Source organism: Castor canadensis, chromosome 8 (genome assembly GCF_047511655.1).
Source record: "Castor canadensis chromosome 8, mCasCan1.hap1v2, whole genome shotgun sequence".
In the NCBI taxonomy this organism is placed as follows: Eukaryota; Metazoa; Chordata; class Mammalia; order Rodentia; family Castoridae; genus Castor; species Castor canadensis.
In genome coordinates, this window is record NC_133393.1 from 97,486,893 (window position 1) to 97,506,910 (window position 20,018).

Here is a 20,018-nt window from a genome sequence, read left to right on the forward strand (position 1 = left end):
GCGCGGCAGCGGCCGAGTACCCGGCACGGACGGACCCCGGCGGCCTCCCCGGCGGCAGCGGCCTCGGCGGAGGCGGCTGCTTACTGGAGGAGACGCCATTCTCCTCAGAACACTCTGTGCCGGCCGCGAAGCCCTTCCCCGTCTTTTGCCTCTCAGCCAGGGATGGGATAGCCCTCTGTCCTATCCCTGGGCTCAGGACGCCGGTCTCCAGAAGAGTCCCAGCCCATAACCCTGCACGTTCGTAATCCCGCCTAGGAGTCCTAATCGCGAAGACTTCCAAACTCCTCGCCCCCCCAAGAAGTTACTTCCTTTAATCATCCATTCTCAAGCGCTTCTCTTTGAACCTCCCGAGTGTCCCTTACCCGCCACGCCGTGTCCCACCCGGCACCCCACAATTAGCCGCCACTCTGGGGGCCCAGTCTCTTGCTTCACTTGTTTGACCCGCAGGCATCGCCATCGCCGCCTAAGTTTGCGCTGCCGAGATCCCGACCCGGTGGGCAGGAGGCCCTCCCCGGGTCAGCCTGTGCTCCCGACTCTTTCCCTTGGGTGGCGTGGTGGCGAGGTAAGGAGTGAGGGGGTCCCTAGGTATGCGTGTCTGGGCCGGGTCTCTTCCTGTCGCCACGCGCCTTCCCCGGTCGCAATGCGGACCCTTTCTGTAAGCGCGCGGCGAAGCGCGGTTTTGGGAGTCACGGTGGCCGAGTGGTTAAGGCGTTGGACTCGAAATCCAATGGGGTTTCCCCGCACAGGTTCGAATCCTGTTCGTGACGGTTACTTTTTTTTTCCCTCTCTCTTCCCCACCCTTGAAGGGAACCTCAGCCCTTGCACGTGTCTTTCGGGTAGGAGAGGAAGCTGAAAGGTCGGACTCCTGCGTTGGGGAGGGATGAAGGTAATCGCGGGAAGTCTTATTGCGGAGCGCCGCATTGGCTGGTAGGATACGAAGCGCTATCAGAATTCTGCAACTTAAGGCAGAGTTTTGGCATGTTTCCTTCTTGATGGAATAACAGAGGATTTCGGTGAAGATTTAAGTTTTGCTTGCAATTGTGCTTTGTGCAATAATAGTCATACTTGGATTTTGTAGGCAAAGAGGCCACCTCTGAATTTCATGACCAGAAGCCACTCCTGGTAAGTTTGAGGACACTGAAGACCCGGAAAGCAGGGGATTCTGTCAGTTGGACTTTATTGAAGTGTACCTTAAGTACCACCAACTTAAATACTGCAGAATCTAGCTGGAGTCACCACGTGTTCATTAGATACAGGTACGGTTTAAATTTTTTTGTTATTAACCAAGCTATGGAGTTCATCTCTTCTTAATTTCTAACCCTTCTTACTCAACATCACCTTGTTGTTGACCAAGGTTATTTGTTGTGGATTTCTTTTTGTATTTCATTTCTTGCATAGCAGCATCTTCTCCAAGAAGGATCCCTAAGACCAGGGCTCACGGGTAATTCATAGAGCTTTCTATACATTTGTACCTTAGAATTTTCCGCCTTCGTGCCACTGCTCTCTGTGCTTCCCAGAATCTCACCACTCCATTACTGTATTCCATCCACTGGTATTCTCATTTTCTAGAACAGTTATTTGGCCTTGTTCATGCTGTTCTTTGTCTGAAACAATCTTTCTCATCCTCATCTCCTCAATGTCCCCCTAAATGTTACTTCTTACAAGGCTCTGGGTTCAATCCCACAAAAACAAAAAAGAAATGTTGGTTCTCCTGGAAAGTCTTCTCTGACCACCTGTTGTCCACCATGTCTTCCTTCCTAACCTTATGGAAAGTATTTCTTCTGTAGAATATAAACTCTTAACACAGATCAGCCACTCAAGATTTTTTTGTAAGTTTTATGTAAAAAGTTTCTTACACTGGTTACGTGTACATGATTTAATTCCTCAGACTGGACCATAAGTTTTTTTGTTTTTGTTTTTGTAGGTGAAACTGGGGGTTGAACTTGCTAAGCAGGCACTCTGCCACTTGGGCTACTCTGCCATTCCCTTCTTGAGTTAAGAGGACTGTAGATATTTTTCTTGCATCACCTCTATAAGGTCTTATATAGATGTGATCAAACATGTACTGAAACAATTAACAGGATCTAATAGGCTCAATATTCTGCTTCCTGTCAAATCCCATTTTTTAACATATTTTCAGATTTAAGTATCTGGACAGCCAAGAGCAGAAATGACCAGTAGAGGGCAACCAATAACCACACTGTGAAAGGAAGAAGGCTCCATGGTTTACAAAATGGAGGCTCAGATAGAGAAGGGAATCTGGCAAAGGTGGTTTGGTACTTGAAGATTATCCCTTTCATTGTCATATGCTTCCCTTGTAACTTTTGGAGTGAGAGGCCAGGTTTTCCAATGTTCGTGTAAATTGGTAATTTCAAAATTCTAGCTGATCATGGTGGCACACCTATAATCCCAGTGCTCAGTAGGCTGAGGCAGGAAAATTATGAGTTGGAGGCCAACCTGGGCTACATAGCGAGATACTCCCTCAAAACAAGAAAACTCTACAGGGCTGGAAGTGTGGCTCAAGCAATAGAACGCCTGCATAGCAAGTGTGAAGCCCTGAGTTCAAACCCCAGTTCCCCCCCTTCCCCCCCCAAAAAAAAAACCCTACAAATTTTTAACATCCCTCTGGGCTTACCTTAATTTCCTAATCACTTCACTCTTCCCCTTCCACCCCAACACATGCACCATTTATATTTATCCTTTTATTTTCTACTGCATGATCTGCCCCCAACACACATCATTCTACTCACTGTTTTGGTTCTTGTTCTAGAATCTGGCCTGTTACGCTTATGTTAATCTTGCCCTTTATCTCATCTATGGGGAAAGATTGTGAACCCCGACTCCTACCAATAGAAGGGGGCAGTGTGTGTCAGGGATAAAAAGGTGAGCAGACTTCCCACTAGGTGTGCTTGCTTATCAGACCTATGTCAGTGGCACACCCTTCTGCAGAAGTAAAACTTTTTGCCTTGCTGACGGACTCCTGAGTCTTATTTCTAATACCTGGAACTTGCTGTGTAGCCCAGGCTGGCTTTTAGCATAATGATCTTCCTGCCTCAGCTTCCCGAATGCTGGGAATACAGGCATGTGCCACCATATTCCCACCATTGAAACTAAGAAGGGCTTAATACCTGACACAATCCCTGATCTAGTTTTTGCATAGTACTGGGGACTGACCTCAGAGCTTCATGCTTGTTTTACCACTTGAGCCGTGCCTATTCTGCCTCCTGAAGTTTTTAAGACATCAGTAAAAACCATTGAACAGTTTTTTTTGTGTGTACATGGTACCTGGGGGTTAGAACTTGGGGTCTTGTGTTGGGCAAGTGCTCTACTACTAGAGCCATGCCCTCAACTCATTTTATTTTTGGAATAAGGTCTCATGTTTATGTCAAGGCCAGCCTGGACCTTGATCTTCTTATTTATGCCTCTCACATAGCTGTAGTTTATCACTACACTCAGCTTATTAAGATGAGACTTCACTATTCGCTCAGGCTGGCCTTGAGCCAAATCCTCTTGATCTCTATCTCCAGAGTAGCTGAAATTACAGGTGTGAGACACCAAGCAAGGTCAGATTTACTGGCAGTACTGGGGTTTGAACTCAGGGCCTAATGCTTGCTAGGTAAGGGCTTGAACCACAACCTCAGGCCTTTTTTAGTTGTTTTTCAGATAGGGTCACAAGCTTTTGTCTGGAGCTGGCCTTGAACCTCAATTCTACATCCACCGCCACATAGCTAGGATTACAAGTGGGTACTACCATTCCTGGTTTGTTCTTTGAGATAGGGTCTCACGTTTTGCCCAGGCTGACTTTGAACTGCCATCCTCCTATCTCTGCCTCCCAAATAGCTGGGATTGCAGGCATGAGTCACTGCGCCTAGCCTCATTGCTGTATGTAACAATTATACTTTTGAAAAAAGCTAATATTGGGAGAATCTAATATGCAAGAGCTTAATATTATCCCTTTTCAAGTTAATGACTTGTTCCAGATTTTAAGAGGCTTGCAGTTTATCCTATAAAGCACATATTGAAAGGATTTAGGCTTGGGCTGGCAGAGTGGCTCAAGTGGTTAGAGTGCCTGCTTAGCAAGCATGAGGCCCTGAGTTCAAACCCCTGTGCCGCCAAAAAAAAAACCCAGAAAACAAAGTAAAGGACTTAGGCTTAACCTACAATTGTTTCGGGGATGTTGTCATGGCACAAGCATTTCTCCAACTCCTTCACAACTACTTTATGAGCCATATTTACATGATTCATTACTTCAAAATTACTGTAAAAAAACTAGTTAAGCAGGTGCTTGTGGGTCATGCGTGAAATGAGCAATTTGGGAGGCTGAGATGGGGAGGATAGAGGTTTTAGGCCAGCCTGGGTAAATAATTCTCAAGACCCCATCTCCAAAAACAACTAGAGAAAAATGAGCTGGAGAGGTGTGGCTCAAACGTAGAGGGCCTGCTTTGCTAAGTGTGAAGCCCTGAGTTCAAACCCCATTCCCCCCCCCCCCAAAAATTAGTCAACCTTATCATGCATCTTTTCTCCATTTTATTCCACATTACTTGGAGGTCTTATTTGTTGCCTTCTTCCTCTTCTCTCCTTTGGTGTTTGCATTAGTGCAAGAATTTCTCAATCAACTCTGGACAAGTAACTCCCAATCCACCTTTGTTTTTTGAGACAGGGTCTTGCTATATAAGCCCAGGCTGGCCTTGAACTTGACATCCTCTGGACTCAGCCTCCTATGTACTGGGAGCTCAAATCCTTATGTTTAGTCCTAATTTCTTTCTCCCAAGTTTCCATTTCTTGACTAAACATCATTGGGCTAAACACATTTTCCAACCCAGTGCTCCCCAAATGGAGTCATTATTTCAGCCTCCGAACCTTCTCATCCTCTTCTCTTTATGTGTTTTCTTCTACACATACTGGAAACCTCAGTCTTTATCTTTGGTTATCTACTCATTGTTTATTTATGACAATGTTAGGAGCTCTGGAATAACTGTGGGTTCAAATCTCAATTCTGATTATTAGTTATGAGAATTTTGTCTTTCCTATCAGTTTCCCTATAGAGAAAATGGAATTGAAATAATTCCTGTTACTTTGTTGCCCAGGCTGGCCTCAAACTCAGGGTCCTCCTGCCTCAGCCTGTGAAGTAGCTGGGATTACAGACAGGTACCACCACATCTGGCAATAGTGCCTCTTTATTAAAAGTTGAGATGACTACATTCATGTTGAATACTTAACAATAGTGTCTAACCCACAGTAAATGCTCAGTCTGGCTTTTTTATTTTTGGGTGGGGGGACAGTATGGGGATTTGAACTCAGGGTCTCATGCTTGCAAGGCAGGCACTCTACCACTTAAGCCACTCCACCAGCCCTTTTTTTTTGATGGGTTTTTTGAGGTAGGGTCTCATGAAGTATTTGCCCATGGCTGGCTTCGAATCTCCATCCTCTTGATTTCTGCCTTCTGAAGCTAGGATTACAGGTGTGAGTCAGCAGTGCCAGGCTTCAATCTGATCTTTATCCCCTTTTTCCTTCCTGCCAGTATCTGACCCTGTTCAGAACTTGGCTACAGTGATTCCTGAGAACTCTTCCCGCCCATATCCCACCAAGTTTCTTCCTTAGTCCGTATCTATTAACATGCTTTTTGTGTTTTTCATTATTTGTTCAAGTATGTCACCCACTAAGCTGCAAATTCCTTTATAGCTGCAAATTCCTTTATAGTCTTATTTCTCTTATTTATATCTCTCAAATACCTGGCACCATGTCTAGCACATAACAGATACATTTGTCAGTGTTGCCTGAACAAATCTAATCAGTTAAAACCGACTAGTCACCTGGTCCCAGTGGCTCACGCCTATAATCCTAGGTATTTGGGAGGCAGAGATCAGGAGGATCGAAGTTCTAAGCCAGCCTTGGCATATAGTTCAAGACCTCATCTCAGAAAACCCAGTACAAAATAGGGTTGGCAGAGTGGCTCAAGCAGTAGGGTTCCTGCCTAGCAAGTTTGAAGCCCTAAGGTTAAACCCCAGTATTGCCAAACAACAACAACAAAAAACTATTAGTCTTTTATTCCCAGTGTCTCTTGGTTTTTTTTTCCTGTTTTTCAAGCCATTATCCTCTCTGCATGAATTACTGGAACGCTAACATTATTGACACCAATTTCTTGCTTTCTTTCCATTGCCACTAGAATGAATTCAAAGTCACTCAAAAATTCTAAAATAAAAAGTCCAAATTCCCTACTGTGAAATTCCAACAATTGCTCTCAGATTATTTTATCTTATCTTTGACTAGTTCCTTCAATAAACTCCTAAACTCCAAATTATACTGGTCTCTACTTAGCTTCTATGTATCCTTCACCTTCACTTGTTTTCATTCATGTTGTGATCTCAACTTAAAATAGGTTTCAGGAGTGGATGAAGCCCAGGTGTGATTTGGCTGTTGCAAGACTGTAGGAGACAGGCTTTAAAAAAGAAAGCTGAACATGATGATACATGCCTATAATCCCAGCACTCGTAGGGTGAGGCAGGAGGATCTCCAGTTTCAGGCCAGAGCAAGGCTGTACTAGGCTACATAGGAAGACCCTGTCTCTTCACAAGCAAACAAAAAGGTTGCAGTCTGGTGGACCTGAATTGTTTTTGGCCTTCAAGCATTTTTTTTTTTTTAATGTGAACATGGAAAAGTTCTGAGATTTAGCAAAAACATTAAGATTTCAAGTTTCTTGAAAATTGGTAATACTGGGCCCCTGTTCTTTTTTTTTTTTTTTGGCAGTACTGGGGTTTGAATTTGGCTATGCACTTGCTAGGCAGATGCTCTGCCGCTTGAGCCACTCCACCAGCCCTTTTTCGTGTTAAGTATTTTTGAGACAGGGTTTTGCAAACGATTTCCCCAGGCTGACTTTGAACCGTGATCCTTCTGATCTCTGCCTCCTGAGTAGCTAAGATTATAGGCATGAGACACTGGTGCCTTGCTGGGTCCCTTTTCTTGTAGGCAGAGCTGCACTGCCAGCTACCCCCTGCTCTCAAGACATGTATTTTTTTTACCTTGCCAGCCTTTTAAAAAATCTCTCCCAAAAGTACATCTGTACAGTGAAGAGATCAGGCTAATGGGACAACTGGGCATATATACTGATGTTACCAAACTGGTATCTCTCCTGAGACGTCTTCTACACTCAGGACTGTTAAATTTCAATCTCTCAAGACTCTACTATTTATTTAGTAAAACAGGACTTAGAACAGCAATTTGAAGGACACTTAAGAAGTCAGCTGGGCTGGGATGCAGCTTAGTGGCAGAGTACTTAGCTAGCATCCACAAGGCCCCGGGTTTGATTCCCAGTATCAAAAAAACAAAACAAAACAATGCAGTCAGCTTCGTGTGGTGGCACATGCTTTTAATGCCAGCATGCAGGAGGCCAAGGCAGGAGGATCCCAAGTTCATGGCCAGGCTGGGCTACACAGTGAGACCCTGTCTCAAAAAAAAAACTTGGAAGTTCAAAAGACCATTCTCCAGGATAACTGACCCACTATCTTTAACAAATTAGTGTTACACACACACACACACCCAGCTGCTCAAGACCAGCCCAGGAAAATAGTTCAAGACAACCCCCCCATCTCCAAAATAATCAGAGTAAAATGGACTGGTTGTGTGGCTCAAATGGTAGAGCACCTGCTCTGCAAGCACAAAGTCCTGGGTTCAAATCCAAGTCCCACAAAAAGAAAAAAAAAGTTTTTTCTTGGGACAACTGGGGAAATGTGAATTGGATATGGATTTGTTATTTTGACACTATAGAAAAATATTCTGATTTTTCAAATACATAGAAAACTAGAACCACCGATCCTCTCTATTCACCTCTACCCCTAGAATTCCCCTGACCTTAAAAATTTAGAATGAAACAGTATCATGGCTCACACATGTAATCCCAGCTACCCAGAAGGCAGAGATCAGGAGGATCTTGGTTCAAGGCCAGCCTGGGCAAAAAGTTAGCAAGATCCCATCTCAGCCAATAAGCTGGGTCTGGTGGTATGCCTCTGTCATTCCAGATACTTGGGAGGTATAAATGGGACTGTGGTCCAGGTCATCTAGGCAAAAAAAAATAAATGTGAGACCCTATTTGAAAAATAACTAAAGCAAAAAAAGCAGAGATTGGGGGCACTGGGAGTGTGGCTCAAGTGGAAGAGTGCCTACATAGCAAGCATGAAGCCCCGAGTTCAAACCCCAGTACTGTCACAGAGATATGGGGATCATGGTTTGAGGACGGCCTGGGCAAACAGTTCCCAAGACTATGTCTCAAAAATAGCCAACACAGAAAGGGCAGAGTAATGACTTAAGTGGCAGAGCATCTATATAGCAAGTGCGAAATCCTGAGTTCAAACTCCAGTACCACCACCAAAATAATAAGTAAATAAAGATTAAAAGAAAAGTTTAAAATGGATTGGCAAACTTTTTCTGTAGAAGATCTAGTATTTTAGGCATTGTGACAACTATTCAACTTTGCTGTTGTAATGCAAAAGCAGTCACAGAGGGCTGGGGGCGTAGCTCACTGTACTTGTGCAAGACCCTAGGTTCAGTCCTCAGAACACACACAAAACAAGCAGCCACAAATGATATGTGGTTAAAAGGGCATGGTTGTGTCCTAGGCAGCAGGTTGCCAGCTGTAGTTGACAGACTTCTTATCTGGAATAACTCTCCTGAAAAGCCATGCCTGATTCTGTCAGAATCAGTGCCTTTATTTTCCTTTATCCATATGTTGCTAGTAAGCCGCCTTTGCACACTTAATATGCTTTATCATTATGTACACATCTCCACTGGGGAGTAAATCCTGTGAAGGTAGGTTCCACTTTGCTAGTAAGCATTTTATAGACATTCAGTGAATGTTTCTAAAAATCAAATCTAGCTTAAAAGGAAGATATGGTAGCCGGGTACTGGTGGCTTAGGCCTTGTAATCCTAGCTACTTGGGAAGCTGAGATCACGGTTCAAGGCCAAGCTGGGCAAATGGTTCACAAGAGCCCATCAGAGTAAAATGGACTGGCGTTATGGCTCAAGCAGTAGAGCACCTGCTTTGCAAGCACGAATCCCTGAGTTCAAACCCAAGTTCCACCAAAAAAAAGATACGGTACCATTCATGACATTCAAAAGTATAAACAGTAAGATATTGAAGTAATTTTGAAGGAGTCTCAGGAGAAAAGAGGACTACTAGTATTCCCCTAGCACATAAATTGCCTCCTATGTTCTACATTGTGATGTGCTTACTATTTTCCAGTCACACCTTGTATGTATGAAGCTGTAATCAGTGAGCTCAGGAATGCCTTTTCCCTCCAATTCATTAGAGTAACATTAGGTTTATGTTAAGTGAATGATAAAGTTCAACAAATTTAAAATATAGTTCACAGGTAGGTGGGGGATTCCTTCTCGTGACAGGGAGAAGGTGGTTACAGCAAATGTTTAGGAAAAGACTTTACCAAGGTTTGATGACAGCAGGTGTAGTTGTTTCAGGTTCTCGTCCTTACATTTCTTTCTTGGTTAGGAGTCACTGGAGGGTGGAGGCTTCCCTGCCAGATTCCAGAGCAAGGGTACTTACGGAACAAGGGGAAGAGGTGCACACATATCTTATGTAGAAACTGTCCCTCAAACCCAGGAGCACTTAGGGAAGACATGGAATTTGGGGTAAAGGCACACCATGGAAAGCACACAGCTCAGGTCACTGGAAAGCGCTTTAGCTGTTACAGAAGGCAGGAGGGTACGCTGGGTTTCAAGTGTATGGGAGGTGGATATTACTCCCAGGCAGACATCCTCCTGAAGCAGAGGTCAGGTTCTAAGAAAAAGGTACATTACAAAGCAAAAAAGAAGGGGAATTAAAGTGGGAGAAAGGTCAAAGCAGAGGAGAAACCTTCACAAGGGGAGTGATGGTAAATTAAGAATTTAGAGTTGAGTGAAAGGTTTATTATTAGTGCAGTCAATACCATGGAACAGCACACACAACACAACCAGCAACCTGCAGAGACATTAGTGCAAAGGGATAGGGAAGCCCTAACTGAGCTTCCCAGCTCCATATGTGGGTGAGGACAGGAAAGTTTGGGCCTTGGGAAGACAGGCAGGGGTAAAGGAGAGTGGAAGAAATGTAGTAACCAGACTAAGTATAGCAGCGTTTTCAAATTCCTGAGGCACGGTGTCTTGAAACCATAACATCTGACTGTTCTCTACTCCCCACAAACTATCTCTCCACCCCAATCCCAGTAGAGCCAGGACCCAACTACCCAGACCTGGCCTGAAATAAAACTTCAAAGCTGTTATATGGTTAAAAGGAGCTCTTTTCCAACCTCACTCCCACCTCCACATTAAAATAATCACACCCATTACCCCTCCCTTTTGCTTACTCTGCCAGTAATCATAATCAAGGAGTGTACCAGATAGTCTGAAATGGAACTGAAGTCCTTAGGAGGACATGGGAAAGGCAGAGGACAGCCTGTTTTTAGAGACATATATAATTTCTACCCAATTTGTCTGGTGAAGCTTAGAACCCAGCTAGGTATCTCCAAGGAATCTTGGAAGTGGAGTTGCCTTCAATATTAATACTCTAAATCCAGGTTTTTACAATGAGACCTTGGTAGAACTAGAAGTAAATTTCTTCAGGGAGCACAGTCATTGATGCTGGACTGTCACATCCATCACAGGAGTACAAGAAGCTCTTCATCTCAGATGGGGTTACAGAAGGTTAGAGCAGGTATCCTAAGTTTAGCCAAGGACTTCCTTGACTTCTCCTATATTAAAGCCAAAGGTTGTGCTGAAAAGGAAAAGTATAAAACAGATCCCACCCATGTCCCACCCTATCCAGAATCCCCTTAATAGGAACAGCAAAAGAAAAGTCTTAAATTTTGATTTTTTTTCTTTTTTCCTTTCTTAAAAAAAAAAAAGTAAATAAATTAAATTGCCAACAATGTGGCCGGGATAGAGAGTAGGATATCTATAACCAGGCCAGTCTTAAAAAAAAACAAAAACAAAAAAAACAGGGAACACATGGGATTTGTGAAATATAAACAAACAGCCAAAGGAAGTTATCAAAATAACTAACTGCAATCACAGGGCTAGAGAGGGATCTATGGAACTATTATGGACATGCCATAAGAGGCAGTGCCTGACTACCCTATTACAGCATAAGCCAGACAACAGCTTCTTGCTGAGCATATGAACCTCAATGGTAACCCCTATCCCCAACCCTGTCATTCCCTAATTATGAAAAAGTATAGGAAAAAAGAGCTCATCTGGTAATTTTCAGACCCAGCCTGCACACCTGCAGATCTAGCAGGAACTTATACCATTAGGTGGGCTAAATAGGGATGTGCTTGGCACAAGGTCCAGTCCTCCCCTAAGGGCAATCAGTGATGCCAATTCCTGGCCTATTTAATTCTAGGGTTTTGGTCCACCCTTACCATTTCTTCAGGGTGTCTGCTTCCCAGAGCTCCCTCTAAATGCTGCTTAGAGTCAACAGGCCTGCCTGCTCCGATGCTCTGGTTTTGGAGAAGAGGGACAATTAGAAATTCCTCATTACACTCTGATCCTCTAGGGAAAACAAATCTCTTTGTGCTTTCTGAAAATATCTGGAACCAGTGACCCTATGCAGGAAAATACAGGGATGGGACTCTCCCACCCAGACTGTGAATTTACTGACATTTTAGGGAAAGAAATATGGCAAAAAGGCAGGAATCTGGATTTCCTTCCCAGAAGGCTGAGCAAAGTGCCCCAGGGCCCTTCAGTGTCAGAAGAGCGGGGGAGTGTGGGGCTGCAGTGTAAGCTGTGACATTAAGGACAGTGGGGAGAACTCAGGGCCCAGCTGCTAGAGTGATGGGGTTGTTCCAATTTCCATCTCTTCCTGATAGCTGATTGAGCTCTCCTAGATCTCCTCCACACCATGCGCAAATATCATGACAAGCCCCGGCTCCTGCACCATGTCATCACCCATATGCTGGTTCTCACAAGCCATCACAACAACAGCCTGCTTGCCAGGGATACGCTTGGCCACGTAGTTTTCATAGTAGCGCCGGTTCATCTGTCTTGTCTCTAGTGTGGCCAGACCCTGGGGCCAGCTACGTTCGTGGGCATTTTCGATTAGCTCGTTGACAATAGAGGCAGGGCACCCACTCTCCACCAGGGAGCGCTTGATTACAGCCTGAAGCACAGCATCCGGGGTTGAGATCATTCCTCCCCAGCGAGTCACTCTTGCTGGCTGCAGGGAGTTCACCCACCTGTGTGGAGGGGTTGGGGATGGTCATTCCAGCTCATCCCCTTTCTCTGCTTTGGCTTTTCCTCCTAAGTGGAATGACCACCCACTCTGCAATCAGCTGGACTCTAATTCTTCCATCTTTCCTTCCAGCATTGGCTCAGAAACCCAAATCTTTCCCTGGTTGGCCCCATCCAAGTTATCACATTACCAGATTAAATTCCATAATTCTACACTCTGTCCTTATTTTTCTTTGAAGTACCAATGCTTAGCCCATATAGCCCTTTGCACGTAGTAAGTGCTCAACAAACGTTTACTGAAATGAAGCAATGACTCCTCTTTACTGTGTCCCACTCAGCACTACTTGCCCTATGTGTATCATTTCACACTTACAGTTTAGTCTATGAACTGTATAAGACTCCAGAAATGAAAGGGATCTTAGACTTCGCTTGTTTACTTCGCTTGTTTTTGCTGCATTTTAGATCACTTTCCTGGACTTGCACTCTGTCTCTTCTTCTCTGGGTTGTAAGCTACCTGAAGACAGGGGATGATATCTTCTATTTCTTTTTGGCCCTCCTAGCACTCCACAACCCTTTAATATAGGGCTTTGTACATGGTGGTACTCACCTGATTCTGGACAAACTGCATCCTTGGGCAGGCTTCCCCTTCCATCCACCCAAATGAAAAAGAGATCCTGTACTGGAGCTGAGGATTATTCTCTTCTCCTCTGCCCCTGCCATTCACCCCAACATCTGAGAAGTGGTGGGCCTAGCCCAGCTCTCTTATTGCCCTCCTCTGCCACTCCCTGCTCTTCCTCCTTTCAGGCTTTGGTGCCAGGATATGGAGAGAGTGACTCCATGTCCTGAGTGACACTCACTCGAGGATCTCGTTGTATTCAATCGTCTCCTCCAGGTTCTGAAGGTTGGGGTTGACACTGCGGATTGCACGCATATATGCTTTTAGCAGCTGAATATCTCGCTTCTGTTAAAGGGAAGAACAAACAGAGATGATGGTTAAGGCAGACAGCAAATAAAAGAGGAGTTTGTCAGGCTCATGCCTGTAATCCCAGCTACTTGGGAAGTGGAGATAAGAAGGAATATGGTTCAAGGCCAACCCAGGCAAGAAGTTAACAAGACTCCATCTCAATCAATAATCTGGCATGGTGGTGCATGCCTGTGGTCCCAGCTATATGAGAGGCCATAGGTAAGAAGATTGCAGTCCAGCCTGGCTCTGGGAAAAATTCATGAGACCCTACCTGAAAAATAAAGCAAAAAAGGGCCAGGGGCATGGCTCAAGTGGTAGAACTTCTGCTTAGCAAGCATTAGGCCCCGAGTTCAAACCCTAGTATCACAAAAAAAAAAAAAAAGGACAAGAGCTTATCTGAGAATGTGGGCAGCACAAACTTGAGAAATACCAGACTATATGCTTCTCCAGGAAGACAGAGATAGGACTGTCTCATTCCCCGCTGTCTCCCCTCTGCTTAGCAAAGAGCTAAGAGAAGGCATTTGATAAATGTTAGGTGAATGAATAACATGAATGGGATAAAGGAGGAGAGCTCCAGTATTATTCCCTACTAAGCCACAGGCAGAGCATCTGCCACCCTGGCTCACAAACACACCACACACCTGTGGTTCACAGTAGTGTTCAGCAGTTATTTGACTATGATGGACATGTTCTCCCCCATGTTCTCTGGGCCCTACCTGCTCCGCCAGCTGGTGTTTGTGTTCAGCTGACGTCTTCTCCAGTTCTGCGATGCGTGTCTGCTGCTGTTGTACCACGGAGCGCAGGTGCTTAATGCAATTGTGGTTTGGCAGCTCATCTTTAGGCATCTCCAGGCTGCAGTCCAGGGTAGGGAAAGAGCAGAACAGACTGAATGGGACATGTGGGCTAATGGTGTATTCTGTGGCAGAAAGTTGCTGAGTGAGCTCTTTCCTACCCCATATTTCTAACATTCATTTCAGGCCTTCCTGTGTTTACTCCTTTCACTTTCTTCTCCCAAACATCTTTGCCCCTTCACTACTTTCTCTGAACTTTCACCCTTCAAAACTCAGTGTTGTGGGTTTTTTATTTTATCTTTCTCATAGATTTTCCTCTCAGTGCCTTTTGTTTTTTGTTTTTCCAGAACTAGGGTTTAAACTCAGGGCCTCATACTTGCTAGGTAGGTGCTCTACTGTCTGAGGCACTCCACCAGCCCTCTTTTTGTGATTTTTTTTTTTTTCATTTTTCAAAGGATACTTTTAATTTGAAAAAAATAAAAATTTTACCAAACATATTAAAGAGATCAATAAGTAAATGAAAACAAAGTGATGGGGTTTTTTTTGAGATATGGTCTCAAGAGCTATTTGCTTGGGGCTAGCTTAAAACCATGATCCTCCTGATCACTGCCTCCTGAGTAGCTAGGATTATAGGCATGAGCTACCAGCGCCCAGCACCTCTCATGCCTTTATTTTTTTTTTTTTCTCATGCCTTTAAAAGCTAGCCATTTTGGGGTGGCAGAGTGACACAAGTGGTAGCAGCACAAGTGGTATAGCATCTGCCTAGCAAGTGCAAGGCCCTGAGTTCAAACTCCAGTACCACAAAAAATAAATAAATAAAGCTAGCCCTATTCTTAGGATAGTCCTCTTAAAATGACAGGGAGATTGCTATGTGTCCTACTAGACTACTTTATTAGAATTGCACACAGGGAGCATGAAAAGCATAGACCAGGACAAGAAAAGACAATGTTTTATCGGCAATCAGCCACATGGCTATCCTTTTTTTTTTTTGTGCAGTGCTGGGGTTTGAACTCAGGGCCTCACCTTGGGCCACTCCACCAGCTCTTTTTTGTGATGGGATTTTTTGAGATAGGGTCTCACAAACTATTTGTCCTGGCTGGCTTCGAACCACAATCCTCCTGATCTCTGCCTACTGAGTAGCTAGGATTACAGGCATGAGCCACTGGCACCTGGCCTCCAATATCCTTCTTTTCTACAGATTCTGCTTGTGCACTTATTCCTTCTGGGAAGCCGTAGATTCACTGTCCTCTTACCATTTAATCAAATTATTTCATACCTCACAGAAAGAAAAAATAGGGTGAAAGGAAATATGAGAAGGCTGGAAATTAGAGCAGTTAGCCTGACAAACAAAAAGTAGTATTGGACTAAAAGGTAAGAAAAAGTGAATTGGTCTTTAGTGTTATCACACAGATTGCTGTCCTCTTTTATCAAAGCAAGAGCAAAAAGATCCTAGATGGAAAATCAGCAAGAAAGTGAGATCTTGGGGCAGAGAGCTCAAAAGGTCAGGAACACTCCTTGCCTAAATGCACAGGAGACCACTTCAGCTAGTGAGCACACCATCCAGAGGCAGGAGTATAAATAAACTGGAAGGAAGCCCATTATCCATACAGGGCCCAAGGGAAGGAATCTCACCCGCAGCCCTGTTCACAGGTTACAGGCCGCTTCGGGTTGTGCTCACAGTCGCTGAGGTGAGACATGAGGTTGTCAAGCCGGACAATGGCACTGCAGCCAAACACAGCGTTGTCACAGGCAATCTGCAGCTTTGACAGCATGTTCCGCATGATTCGAGGTACTGGGCGCAGGTGGGCGACCGTCACAACGCTACGGTCCACCGGACACGTCTGCTGCTGAGAGAACCACTGGGTGATGCAGGCATTGCAGAAAGCATGCTCGCAGTGAGGTGCCTAGAAGGTAGAGCAGGGGTAAAGGGACACAAGGGAATTAGCAGGAGCTATGTATCTGGGTATGATAACAAAACAGCCAATCAAGCATCTGAGCAGCTTTGAGGACCAGAGGTCTCTGGGGGTCATGGCAAATTGTAGGTGTATTATGGGCAAAGCATTTTGGGGTCAGGCTTAAGATATGTTTCTTATGCTCCAGATCACAAATAGACAAGACAAACAAATAAAAAGTTATATAACAATAAGAAATATAAATCACATTCCAGGACAATAAGAGAGATGATGTAAGGCAATTATTAACTGCCAATTCAATTGCTTACATAATAATCACCAAAAATGTCCAGAGGAAGATGAGACCTTTCTAGGCTAGGTTGACCTAAGTGGTGTTCACAGAGGGGCCAAATTTGATATAGGTCTTAAAAGGTGATTCAGACCCAGATATAGAGGGGCAAGGGTAGAGATTTACTGACAAAAGTTCAATGTAGAAAGCAAAACAAGCTCTGCACCAGTGGCTCATGACTATAATCCTAGCAATTTGGGAGGCTGAGATCAGGAGGATCATGGTTCCAGGCCAGCTTGAGTAGATCCCATCTCCAAAATAACCAGACCAAATGGACTGGAGGTGTGGCTCAAGCAGTAGAACACCTGCTTTGTAAGTGTGAAGCCCTGAATTCAAACCCCAGTCCTACCAAAAAGAGAGAGAGAGAGAGAGAGAAAGCAAAATAGAGCTGGGCATGGTTGTACAAGCCTATAATCCTAGCACTTGGGAGGCTGAGGCAAGGAGAAGGGAGAATTCAAGGCCAGCCTGGGGTACATAGTGAGACCCTGTGTCAAAAAACCAAAATTAAGCTGGCACCAGTGGCTCATGCCTATAATCCTAGGTACTTAGGGAGCAGAGATTAGAAGGATTGTGGTTCAAAGCCAGCTCCAGGCAAATACTTCTTGAAACCTATCTTGAAAATATCCAACATAATTGGGTGCTGGTAGCTCACACTTGTAACCCTAGCTACTCAGGAGGCAGAGATCAGGAGGACTGTGGTTCTATGCCAGCTCAGGCAAATGGTTTGTGATACCCTATCTTGAAAAAACCCATCACAACAAAGGGCTGTCGGAGTGGCTCAAGGTGTAGGCCCTAAGTTCAAAGCCCAGTACTGGAAAAAAAAAAAAAAAAAACCCACGAAATAGGGCTGGTGGTGGCTCAAGTGGTAGCGCACCTGCCTAGCAAGCGCAAGGCCCTGGGTTCAACCCCCCAGGTACGGCAAAAAAAAATTTACAATGGGGTTGGGAGTGTAGCTCAGCAGTAGAGTACTTGTCTAGTACATGAGGGCTTGGGTTTGATCTCCAGCAATGTGGAAAAAACAAAACAAAACAATGGTTTCCTATTGTATTTATGATAAATCTAAATTCCTATTCAGGATGTATAAAACTGTCTGGTCTGGAAGTGTGCCTTTGATCTTTCCTCACCTTATGCCATGTTTCTAGAGGCATTCAGGCCATTTTGCCTTTCCTTTTGTTCCTTCACCATACTCAGCTCATTCCTGCCCCAGGAATTTTGCTTTTAATATTCCCCTATACCTGAAATGAATGCTCTTCCTTCCTCTAGATTTTATCATGAAGGCCCCTTACATTTCAGGTCTTGGCTCAACTGTCACCTCTTTCATGACCATCCTATCTAACCCTGGCACTGCTGCAAAAGTTTACACACATACTACCTTTTGTATAAGAAAAGTGGGGCCCCACCCCCATACATGTGCTTTCAGCTGCCTAGATACTCACTGGAGGGATATCAAATAAACTAATAAAAATAGTTACCAGGGCTGGTGGAGTGGCTCAAGTGGTAGAAGGCCTGCCTAGCAAGCATGAGGCCCTGAGTTCAAACCCCAGTACTGCCAAAAATAAAAAACTAGTTATTAATGGGAAGACTAGGTAGACAGAGACAATGATGGAAATGAGAGTTTTTACAGAATCTTTTTTATTATTTTGATTTCTTAGCCATATTACCTATTCAAAAAAATAAATAGCCAGGCAGTGGTGGCTCACGCCTGTAATCCTAGCTACTCAGGAGGCAGAGATTAGGAGGATCACGGTTTGAAGCCAGCCCAGGCAATAGTTCTTGAGACCCTATCTCGAAAAAACCCATCCCAAAAAAAGGCTGGTGGAGGGGCTCAAGGTGTAGGCCCTGAGTTCAAGCCCCAATACCACAATAAATAAATAGAGGAAATCAGCATACCTAGCAGGGCCTTCTACCCTTGAAAACGTGCCTGGTATCACAAAGGTTGCTGGCCTATTCCTCAGAAGGTAAACCTTGGAGGTGAATAGGTGGATTCCAACTTAGACTGTCACCAACTACCATTCACCTCTCCACAAGTGACTCACCCCAAAATGACAGTATCAGCAAACAGAAGGCACTGCAAGGGTGAAGAAGGAACCTGACACACCCCATGACCTCTTTTTTTGTCTTTTTGGCTATACTGGGGCTTGAACTCAGAGCCTACACCTTGAGCCACTCCAGCAGCCCTTTTTTGTGATGGGTTTTTTCGAGATAGGGTCTCGAGAACTATTTGCCTGAACTGGCTTCAAACTGTGATCCTCCTGATCTCTGCCTCCAGAGTAGCTAGGATTATAGGTATGAACCATCGATACCCAGCCCCCATGACCTCTTGACACTACCAGGTTAACCTGCTAATATGCCTCTAATGGCAGTAGGCTGCAAAGGCCCAAAAAGGAGATTTGGGTCCAGAGCTAGCTTTTACTGGAGTGTAGTCTGAACTTTATTTAGCTCAAATATCTGTGCTCCTTTGAGTGATTTAAAACTGGAAAAAAAGAATAAACCTAAAGGCTCCACGGGAAGCCCTGGTAGTTATGCAAGCATCAAATAAGAATGCATAGACTAGTGTCTAGTTTGGAAAATGGAATTATTATTTCTAGCTGTCCAGAAGTAGCTGAGAACTAACTGGTACTTACAGAATGAGGGCACTAGGATCATGTAAGATGATGGTCCATGAGTACAACTGTTAAGGATTCACCTTACTCACTATTTGCCTGGTAATCCTGACTTTTCTTCAAACCTGCCCCAGGAAGATACAACTGGTCTAGCAAGTTCTGCAAGTGACCTATTGAAGTAGGGCACCAATGGCTCACATCTGTAATCCCAGCTACTTGGGAGGCTGAGATTAGGATGACTGTGGTTCAGCCCAGGCAAATAATTTGTGAGACCCCATTTCCAAAATAACCAGAGTAAAATGGACTGGAGGTGTGGCTCACACAGTAGAGTGCCTGCTTTGCAAGCACGAAGCCCTGAGTTCAAACCCTAGTCCCACCAAAAAAAAAAAAAGAATGAAATGACCCACTGACCTAAGGAAGTTGGCAGCTTTCATATCAAAATGGAGTATGCATGGCTGCATCAAAAACTGGTATTTCCAACAAAATCCCAGGAAGAAAATGGGTCAGTAAAGATAGTTCCCCACTTACTATGTGTTAGATTACACACAGGTAAAAGAAGCCTGCAGAGAGACTGCTGGAAACCTGAATCATTACATCATCAAAATGCAAAGAGAATTTATCAGGAGAACCAGAAGGTCAATCATGGACAAGAAGACAGAACTTAGTCAGAGTTCCTGTAGGAACTACAGTTACTAAGGCTACTAAACCACTGTTAGAAGAAACAGGAAGCTGACCATTTTACAGCAGAAAAATCTCAGTGACCTCACAACAAAATCTGAACCAGGGGATCAGTGGCATCCTTCTCTAGAGAGGCTCTGGAAGGCCACTGTTCCTTTGTAGCAAACCTCTATTAGGGGCAAAGAAGGGGAGCAGAATACAGTGACCTCCCTCTTTCCTCACGAATACTTTCTGCTAGTTACTGCTATGTGTTGCCCCAGCAAACCTGCAACCAAATTAACTCACCTGTACTGGCTCCTCCAAGACTCCACTGCAAATAGGGCAGATAAGGTCTTCATCAACATCCCCCTGGAAACGGGTTACATCATACCCCATGTCTCATCACTGAAACCCAGGTCCTGGAAGGAAAACAGAAGGAAAAAGAGGCCAGTTCAGAAAAAGCCTACAGATATGTAGTGACATGAACTCATTGCCAAGATCCATGTGCCAGTCATTGGGGGAAAATAAAGCTAACTGAAGGGACTTAATTC

At 44.4% G+C, this 20,018-nt stretch overlaps 1 protein-coding gene, 1 long non-coding RNA gene and 2 other non-coding genes across 7 annotated transcripts in view; 2 read left to right on the top strand and 2 right to left on the bottom strand.

The window, feature by feature from the left end:
- Window positions 1-49: 49 nt before the first annotated feature.
- LOC141425774 (uncharacterized) lies at window positions 50-4,678 on the top strand. Its single transcript, XR_012450860.1, has 3 exons — window positions 50-562; window positions 807-886; window positions 1,079-4,678. It is a non-coding gene; the product is annotated as an uncharacterized lncRNA (long non-coding RNA).
- On the top strand, window positions 686-767 carry Trnas-cga (transfer RNA serine (anticodon CGA)). Its single transcript has one exon. It is a non-coding gene; the product is annotated as a tRNA-Ser (tRNA).
- Window positions 4,679-9,894: 5,216 nt separating the features above from the next.
- The window catches only part of Rnf41 (ring finger protein 41), a 28,046-nt gene continuing 17,922 nt past the window's right edge, over window positions 9,895-20,018 (bottom strand). For all 4 annotated transcript variants that reach the window (XM_074083620.1, XM_074083622.1, XM_074083621.1 and 1 more), the window contains exons 3-7: window positions 19,774-19,886; window positions 15,599-15,870; window positions 13,892-14,027; window positions 13,069-13,172; window positions 9,895-12,216 (exon numbers count right to left, since the gene is read on the bottom strand). In XM_074083620.1, the coding sequence (XP_073939721.1) occupies window positions 11,865-12,216; window positions 13,069-13,172; window positions 13,892-14,027; window positions 15,599-15,870; window positions 19,774-19,863 (954 nt within the window). In that variant the 5' untranslated portion in view covers window positions 19,864-19,886 and the 3' untranslated portion in view covers window positions 9,895-11,864. The remainder of the gene's footprint in view (window positions 12,217-13,068; window positions 13,173-13,891; window positions 14,028-15,598; window positions 15,871-19,773; window positions 19,887-20,018) is intronic.
- On the bottom strand, window positions 14,773-14,902 carry LOC141410652 (small Cajal body-specific RNA 11). The gene has a single exon (XR_012435477.1).